Genomic DNA, 9,686 nt, shown 5'->3' with positions numbered 1-9,686 from the left:
CACCGGGCCGTTTGCCAGGACTTTTATTCTTCGCATATTTTACAGTTTTCCCTTTTCGACACAATCGAAATTAACAAACATTGATTTAAAATTTTGTTAATACTCGTAGTTATGTACGTATATTATTGATAAAATTCCAATGTAATGCGAAAAAGTGCTGTTTTCGGATTAATGCTAAAAGATTTTTTTTTTAACTCACATGTGACCTCTACATAGATTAGTTTGAATTCAAGTTATATTTACCATACTGATTTGAAAAAAAGATCAATCAAAATGGCTTCCTTTCAATTATTGAGAAATTTCAGTTTACTCGCTCTTCCCTCGATGGCTTGGCATTGAGTCTAGGAAAGTATTTTTCCTTTTCAGCAAATTGTGTACCTTGGGACTTGTTACTCAGAAGATATCCCATTCGACGATTGATGTCATCATGCATGCGAGGATCATGCATATTACTTGTATCAATAACTCTAAAAATCGGGCGCGTAAGCCCCAAATTATTATAATGAAAAATAATGAACATTCAAACTGCTTTAAAATATGACATATCAACAGGAAGTTTACTTTCGCTAAAGTGAAAAAGCTCCAACACAGGGAAAGGAATTGGGCCTCTTGATGCGTGAATTTCACACGCTGAGTAGCACGGAGGTGAACGCTACCCTCGTCTACAAAGCCAAACCTGGAGTTAGTTACTGAGCATAATGGGGTTACGCTCCATGCAAAGTAGAGAGCTGGGCCACTGACTGATAGATCTTGGCTCGACTCTGGATGGTGCTTTTGGGTACCCTTAGCTTCACCTGAGCTGTGTGATCTGTTGAGTTCCAAATAAACCCAGGGAACCAACCTTCCATTTACTCTGCATGAATTTCACACACCGCATATGCCTTAGAACGGTTTGAGCTCTACCCTGGCGTATCAAACAAACCTTCTCGTTAAATCCATACTAAAAAGAATTCTTTTTAGTATGGATATTTAATACTTCCACGAAGTGAAGCCTGAAACGTTAGAATATCTTCTTGTTAAATACTCTGATGGGTTTGGTTTCATAAAGTTCCCTGACCCCCAGAATTCCTACAATTCCCATTACTTTTTTTACTGCTTCTAGAAGTAACATGAACTATTGCGTATTTCCCCACAGCGGCCACTTCGGTTTGTGAGCTTCAGCTAAGCCCACCGGGGTGATCCCAGTCTGAGAAATGGAGAAGCACGGCACACTGAACCACAGCCACCACTACAGGTGCTACAATGCCCACGAAGCCAACACGACCAGGAGATTCTCCCGCGTGGTGGGCTCCTGCAGGTATATTTGGTCTCCACCGGACATTGCCGCCTCCTTGCGGTCTCTCCCGGGCGGAGAGGCACTGTGGAACCTGCTGGAAGCCGGTGTCCAGCTGGAGCACAATGAAGAGGAGACTAAGAGGCAGCTCCATGAAGAGAAGGTGGATAAGGGGCTGACTGAAGCAGTTGCCCGAGGGCAAGGATCGACGGCCCTGCTGATATCTGCATGGTGTGCCTTCCATCGGATTATAAAGAGATTGTTGGAGAAGGACAAAATCCACCCTGGCGGTGTTGACTGTGATGGAAGGTATGCCATTCATTTAATCTCTTTATTTTAACTGGTAGGCGATTTTATCTCTACTTCCGCGCACTGAAGTTTTGGTAATTTTTAGGAATCAACGGGGTTTCACGCATAAAAGTTGGCTCCAGAAGGAAGGTCGACTTTTATGCCCATCGTACGCGCTTCTATACGAGTAAGCCATTTATCACGGCCGAGTTTGTTTTCGGACAGGAAATCGACTGTCGCCACCGCTCTTTCCCAATGTAATATGATGGAGCTAATAATACATTTACATACAAAGATATCCTTCCAATACATACAAGTGGTTTAATCTGTAATTTAACCTTCGCTCTGTTCCCAGTTCCAAAGTAGTCCCACTAATCCTCTAGATACCCTCTAGTAGCCCTTAAAATTAACCAACTAATTCGCAGTTATTATTACAAGTTTCACCTCATTTTCCTTAAGTTGTTTTGTATTGTCTTACTTTGCATTACCTAGTTTTCTAAAATAAATGTATGCTAGAATGCCCCCAGAAAATTACCAACATTACTATCGATAATGAATGAAAATACTGTCGCTGAAGCTAAAAAGAAGGCGTTCTTAATAGATCCTTGAAATTATATAAAATCATCTTGAAATTCGTAATTTAGGTTTATAACCACTTCATCTCACCAAAACTTTCTTGGTTCCCAAATTTCTTTTAAAATGCGAAATATAGTCTAAGCCCTTTTCTAAATATTCTCGTTGAGAAGAAAAATACCGATTTTTTTAAATATTCCTTTCCTTTCAATTATTATCTAATGTAGCTAGAAAACATTAATAAAAAGGTAGACGTTGCAACAGCAGTAAAAAAACATTCCTTCATGATAAATTAATAATACTGTGCCCGGCGTTTTCTCTTCAGAACCGCTCTCCACTTTGCTTCTTGTGCCGGGGACGAGGAGATCGTGGCCATGTTGCTACGTCATGGGGCGCAACCCAGCGCGTGGGATTACTTGCAGAAGGCCACCCCGTTGCACTGCGCAGCGTGCGCCGGGAGCCTGCCTTGCCTGAAGCTCCTCATCGAAGCCGGCAGCGACATCAACGCGGGTATCACCAAAGGATACTCCGCACTCCACTACGCCGTCCAGCGCAACGCAATCGAATGTGTGAAGGAGTTGCTGAAAGCGGGGGCCAAGGCAAACACGCCTCAGATCTTTATGGAAACTCCCCTGCACGTCGCCACGGCTTTTGGATTCTCGGAGTGCATTCGTACACTGCTGGATCACGGCGCGGACGTCAGGGCCCGCTACGACAACTCTAAGGTCACTGCCCTCCACCTTGCGGCCCAGGACGGTAACGTAGAGTGCACGAGGATCCTACTGGACGCCGAAGCGGACATCAAAGCCACCAACCATCGCCGCCAGACTCCACTCCACCTGGCGGCCTTGTCTCAGTCCACGGACACCGTGGAGCTTCTCCTGTCCCGGGGTGCTGACGCGAACGCCTTGGACGTCGACAAGCGCTCCCCCCTTCACTGCTCTATCGTCAAGGAGTCGCGGTCGACAGAGTGCGTCAGGATTTTGCTCAGCCACGGCGCCAACGTGAACTGCGCCGACGCTTTCGGCTACACGCCCCTCCATCTAGCCGCCCTCCACGAGTTCTCCACCTGCGTCGGTCTCCTGATAAACGCCGGGGCGGATGTGATGGCCCGCACAAACGGCGGCGTTTCCGCCTTGACCTTCGTGGTCAGACGGACGCCGGAGACGCTGCCGTGCTTCTTCGAGAGGCTGGACTCCTCCGTATCTCTCCACGACCATGACCTCGGGGACGCTGACTGCGAGCTCCGCCTGGACTTCCGTACCCTCCTTCCCCCTAACCCGCCCCCGACCATGATCGACGACTGCTACTACGAGAGAAGGGTGGAAAGCGCCCTCCTTCTGGGTTTCATTGAGGTGGGAATGCGGCATTTGCTGAAGCACCCATTGTGCGAGTCTTTCCTACACTTGAAATGGAGGAGGATCAGGAAGTACTTTCTGATCAGTCTTGCTTTTCAAGTCACCTTTGTGGCCTTTTACACGGCATACGTAGTGGGTGTATTCTCAAGACCCATGAATGTGATTCCATCGAATTCGACTACTGCAGAGTCAAATAATATCACAGACTCCACATCAAAGTACGTTAGTGATGAGCGGACAGAAGGTGATAAAATACCTTTCGGGTTTGTCGTGGCCGGATATATCCTAATGGCTCTAAACATGGGATTCATTGGGAAGGAAATGTTTGGTATAGCTCACAACTGGGAAAAGTATGTGAAACGGTGGGAGAACTGGTTCAAATGTCTTATTGTCATAAGTGTATTTTGCTTCCACGGTCTCGGCAACTTTGACTATAGCAATATAACTAGGCCACAGTACCACGCAGCCGCAATAGGAATTGTTTTCACTTGGGCTGATCTTATGATTCTTATAGGTAGGTTTCCGACTTTTGGCGTGTATGTTCAAATGTTTACCACAGTGTCCATCAATTTCGCCAAATTTCTGTTGGCCTACTGCTGCTTACTGGTAGGCTTCGGATTAGGTCTCGGTGTTCTCCTTCCCAATGTTTCTTCGTTCATGTCACCATACCTCGCCTTGCTGAAGTCTTTCATCATGATGGCAGGAGAACTGGAGTACGAGGAAATTTTCTTCTCCAAAGAATCAAATATTTTGTACTATGGGACCACACATGTAATGTTTTTAGCGTTCGTGATCCTTGTAACAGTAATATTGACCAACTTGTTGGTCGGTCTTGCTGTGAGTGACATTCAAGGGCTACAGAAAACAGCGAGGCTCAACAGATTAGTGCGTCAGGCCGAGTTGGTGGCCCATATCGAAAGTGTCTTGTTCTCTCGAATCTTCCTCAAAATATTTCCCAAAGCGCTCTTGAAACCTTATCTCAGCAGAGCGCTCTTAGTTTCTTGGACCCCTTACAATAGGTTTATACACATCAGGCCAAACGACCCGCGGGAGAAGAGGCTACCTCGCCACCTTCAGGAAGGCGCTTACAACCTCGTCGCCTCCAGGTCTGGGCGAAAAACCAAAGTGGGGAGCGAGACGGGCCCAGGGTCCCGAAGAAACGCCTACAAGAATTGGGCAATGCAGTTCAGCATTAGGAGCTCCGGGATCCTTAGTAACGACGACGCAGACTCGGATGCAGCAATAGAGGAAATTGTGGAGAGGAACCAACTGATGGAGTATCTTTCCTCACAAATATCATTACTGGCAGCCGAGGCAGAAGCGCGAGAGGCGGTGACAGAAGAAATCCGGAAGCAACTGGAACACATGGGAAAGTCAATTGAACGACTCACCCTTGTAATAAATGGGCATCAAGAGACGAGTAATGACGTGAATGACTCAGAAAAGAAAGTCGTCAGGATGAGTTCAGCTCCTAACGTTTTGGACAGGGGTAAATAACTGTCTGAGAATAAGAATTCAAAGATAAATTTGTGACATAATAAGCAGAATATTATTCAATAAGAGCCTCTCGACAAGAGATTTTTTCCGGTAAGAAGATACCTTAAAGGAAATAGCTTCAGCTGTTTCTATAAGGTACGAAAATGGAAACATATAAGCAGCCACTCTTCTAATGACAACGGTGCAGGCGAGATTATGGGACTCCGACCGGAATGTCTAGGTTCAAATTCAGGACCTGGGCTCAAATTCTTACGAAACTCCTCCCCCCCCCCATCCGAGGCCTACTCAACTATGTGACTTCACAAGCTCCAGACTGTGAACAACCACGAGTTGTTCAGTGCAAGGAACTTGCGTAAATACTCTGACAAATGTTGACTTCACACACCGCGTGATGAACTTTCACCTTCCCCATCGAAATCAACTTTCTGCGATTATTGAGGTGACGGTTTGCATGACTTCACACTCCTAACTCAGGTTTCAACTTGTTTCCTAACACCAACAGGAACTACATTAGACTTGCTACCAATAATTCTAATCAACTTAAAACCACACATGCGGGCTGAAGTACCTAAAATGTCGAGCAGAGGAGTAATATCGTTATTTTAAAGAAGTCGTGTGAAACGTTTTTGAATATATACGCATATTTCCTATGAGAATTGATAGCCTATTATGAGGATATAATAAATTGCAATAAGATGTCACTGAAGCTTTGAAATCCCGATTATACTTTACAATTTCAGACTTCATTTCGTGGAATTATTTGATGTCCATGACTTCTAAATCTATGGGATATGACAAACTTTCTTAATATGGACGATAAATCCCGAATGATTTACCATCCAAATTTAACATCCATTATTTACCATCCGCAGACACAGTTAACTCACTAAATAATATGTTTATAAGTTTTTCCGATCCTATGAATCGTTTTTTGGGGATTATGATATGATTACGCAAAGGGACGACAAAAATTTACAATATTCTCATATGAGGACAGGGAATTTCGGTAAGAACAGCTTTAATCATTGAATTCATGCGCTCCAATCACCGGCTGCAGGCATGTGACCAAGGATATTTTAATTCAATGTGAGTAAAATATGTAAAATACAATATTGAAGTGACTAATTTCATCATATATTTTGAAAGGACTGTATTCCAGGATTAAGCCAGAAAGTACAAAAATGAAATTCATATAAACTATTTATGATAGTGTACATTCTTTCAATTAAATTTAAATTTTTATCAACATTATACATCTTTTGATCATAAACAAATCGTGCAACTATTCTTCCAAACCTAAAAAGAAGATGCATACCAAGAAACTGGTTAGCTAATAACCAAATAGTACCAACGAAAGACTTAAGGTCATTGGCAAGAGTCGATGGTTTCCTTTGATGAGAAGAAATGCCAAACAATTCTATAAAAGCATTGACATGCAACATTTATTCAACAAATAACATTCACATTAAACAGCGAATAAGAGAGAGGAAGTTGTTCAGTTCAGATAGTAAATTTAAAAGTATGTCTCCGGAAAATGCTGACCGAAGTCGTTATTATGTTCTCGCTACGTTACCAAGACATTAGCATTGGTTCGGTGGCATTTTCGGAGAATTTTCCCGGTTTACAGTGGTCCATATTAATTAAATAAGTAAAATTTAAAACATCGGAGAAGACTGGAGAAAGATGACGAATTATTGCAACCCTCTGCTGAGTTAGACTGAGGATTCTGGTGAACGCATCGGGATGATAATGACAGGCAGAGGACTTACGCATAGTGTGCTCAGAGCTGTCACCCCTTTTGCATTAAAACGCGTACGCGGAAATAATGTCAAAGTAGGAATAATAAGGATATCACGTAATAAAATAGTTAGTGGGTTGATTTAGTTAATTATGAAAATGTTCAACCTCAAATCAAACAGGATGAACAAGTAGCGATTTGTGGACGACACAGCTCCACATGAAAGAAAGAAAGGACTCCTGACAAGTAAACTAGCCTGCATGTCAAAGGAGACGTAAGTTAAATGGTCAGAACTCGAATCAAATAAGATAATTTATGTATAAAATTACACAGTCAAAATGCTGTCAGGTTATCCTGCCTTGTATGCGAAAACGGCTTGTATTAAAAAATTAAACCACTAATGGCAAACACTACGTACTATCTTAAAAATCAGTAAGAGCTTTAACAAAACTTATACCCGGATTTCAACGTTCTATTGTTTTATGGCATGGACAATGGCAGAAGAAAAAATTAAGAAGCGACAAAAACGTACTCTAGCAGGAGAATTTTGAAAATAAAATGGATAGTTTGGGAACTAAAACACGCACTTGCAGAAGATGTTCAAAAATAATACAAAAAATACAAAAAATGAGACAATTTGCGAACATCTTGAAACGGGATGGTTTATTGAGGGTAATAAATGAAGAAAACACAGAAGGAAAAAATATAGATGGAGTTTAGCGATGACTTATGAGAAGCAGGCAATTGAAGCACAAGAAACTATAGAGTAATAAGAAATAATGGCAGATGGTAGGGATTGCTGCAGTCACTAATTCTCAGAAGATGCCAATGACGAAAACTTAAGTTGCACATCAGCCAAGGAATGAGAAGTGTTTGCAAGATTTCAGGTACAGTAATAAAAATATGGGATGGCGATAAGTCTGTATAAAATGAAACTATTATTCCATCAAACGCTTAGCAAAGGATCAGCCAAATGTAAAAATGAAGGGCACATATTGTCAAGGCTGAACCTTCTTAAGTATTTTGGCCATATTTCGGAAGAAAAAAGGTCATTGCGGTTGCCAAATTGATAGTAATGTTCCGTGAGCAAAATAACTGCAATTAAAATGGTGGGATTAACTAACCGAGAATTTTAATGGCGAACGTTAGAGGGGGTTTGTCAAGTCATTATTACTACCAAGGGTGCTCATTGTTCAGAAAATGGTGAATTAAGAAAGGATGACGAGCTTAGTTCGAAGAATATTTAGGTCAATTGAGTAGAGTGGGTAAAGAAAGCTCAGTAGATAGTAAGACATCGAAAAGTGTCATACATGTTTGTTAAGAGCAAGGAAGTTAGAGTGGGATGTTAATCGAGGAAAATTGGTTAAGCGGAGGAATGTAATATTTGAAAGCTGTTGATGGATTTTTCAGAATGAGTGAATGTTACCTTATGTGGCCGAGTGCGGAAGCTAATTCGTACAGATGATATTTTGAAGTGTGTAGGGAGCAGGAAGAGTTAATAATTGAATGCATTCATGTACGGTAAAGAAAATTGAGTATTTCGCCTCAAGAACTTACTCTAAGGTCTACTAGTCCACTAGTTTCACCTCGATACAGTCGTTAAATAAATTAATAAATACCGTCGTAATGGATACGTATTAGGCCCGGATCAGTTATAGAATTCTTAATTTTATAAAATACTTTGGCAGGAGGGGATCCAAAGGGAGGGGGGAGACCTTTCCCCACCTTGGAGAAATATTTTTGGATTTTATAAAATTTAAAATAAAAATCACTTAAATAGCCAACATTACTTTTGAATGCCCGCTGTTCGCTGAGCATAACATTACTATCTAGAGAAAAGTGCGCGGAAGGTCTCCAATTTAATAAGATGTGTCAACTTAATTTTCAGGAAAACGGTCGTAAAATTGTTTCTTCACACAAGAGCACATCCCCCATTCTGAGTTATTCTAGACCCGCCACTGGCCTCAGAATAGATAATTCGTTCTTAGGGATGTATAGCATTGCTCATTAGCCAAAATCAAATTATTTCCTATATTGCTGAAATGCGATACTTTGACGAAAAAGTGAGAGAAAAATTCATGCCATAAGTTCGGGGACATCACTGGTAAAGTGTTGCGAAACCGTGCAGAAATGATGATTTCGTTTGGAAAATGAGATTGCGGTACGTTAGTGAGGTAAGTTAAGAGGTAAGTAAGATAAGTATTTCGAGACTTTCCCCGCTAGAAGACCCTGACAAATGGAGGAGCAGACATAAAATCCTTAACACCTCATCTCCCAAGCAAAAGAAACTTCGAAAAAATGAACTGTGTGAACCACATGAAACTAAAATGTACATTAGAAAAATACATGCGAAGGGAAACACGGTAGTGGGCCACGGTCTAAGATCTCGTCCGCCTCGAAATCCCTTCAGAATCTGAAAATTATCCAAATTTGGACCTCTACAGGTGGAGGTTAAATGCGAAGTGAGCCAATGTATATATTCGATGAATCAAATAAACGGTGGTACTTGGAACGTGAAGGTTTTGTCCATTGGGTAAAATATTCTTCTGATACTCTTCCGCCTCTTTCAAAATTGAAAAGGTGACGGCTGCCTTGCAACGTTAAGAAAGGGAAATGACACATTTTTGAAAAGCATTACCGCATAACGCAGAGGAACTATAAAGATACGCTGGAGTATTGACCGCCGTATAAAGCAAAAACGAGGGAAATCAGATCACATTTATACATTTTAATGAAGGAAGATGAATGAAAAATATTACGTAATCCTGTGAGGTGCATCTACTCAACGATTTACTGTCTTCAAACAATGGGCAAACAAAAGCCTTGAGGACTTGCTACTTTCTCCCATCAGAATGACTCTAGGGCGGAGGGTGTCAGGTCACCAGCCATGTATGCACAATCATTAAATCTCTACACGATATTCCAGAGAAAGAACCTAAATATATTAGAGACAGGAAAG

General features: G+C 41.8%; 1 protein-coding gene across 1 annotated transcript; it reads left to right on the top strand.

Annotated features, from left to right (window-relative positions):
* The first annotated feature begins 1,193 nt into the window (after positions 1-1,193).
* On the top strand, positions 1,194-5,181 carry LOC139700242 (transient receptor potential channel pyrexia-like). Its single transcript, XM_071598864.1, has 2 exons — positions 1,194-1,582; positions 2,460-5,181. Exons 1-2 carry the CDS (start codon positions 1,194-1,196, stop codon positions 4,987-4,989), a joined length of 2,919 nt encoding a protein of 972 aa, XP_071454965.1. The 3' UTR covers positions 4,990-5,181.
* The last annotated feature ends 4,505 nt before the right edge of the window (positions 5,182-9,686 follow it).

This window comes from Hetaerina americana, unplaced genomic scaffold, assembly GCF_022747635.1.
Source record: "Hetaerina americana unplaced genomic scaffold, ioHetAmer1.1.p SCAF_10, whole genome shotgun sequence".
Lineage (NCBI taxonomy): Eukaryota > Metazoa > Arthropoda > Insecta > Odonata > Calopterygidae > Hetaerina > Hetaerina americana.
The sequence above is the reverse complement of the archived record's forward strand: the minus strand, read 5'-3'. Positions and strand labels throughout refer to the sequence as shown.

What these genes read in the sequence shown, in the direction of transcription:
- LOC139700242 (XM_071598864.1), top strand. Translation starts at nt 1,194, where the DNA reads ATGGAGAAGCACGGCACACTGAACCACAGCCACCACTACAGGTGCTAC. An exon ending in GGTGTTGACTGTGATGGAAG is followed by an intron (nt 1,583 to 2,459) that starts GTATGCCATTCA and finishes TTTTCTCTTCAG; the next exon opens with AACCGCTCTCCACTTTGCTT.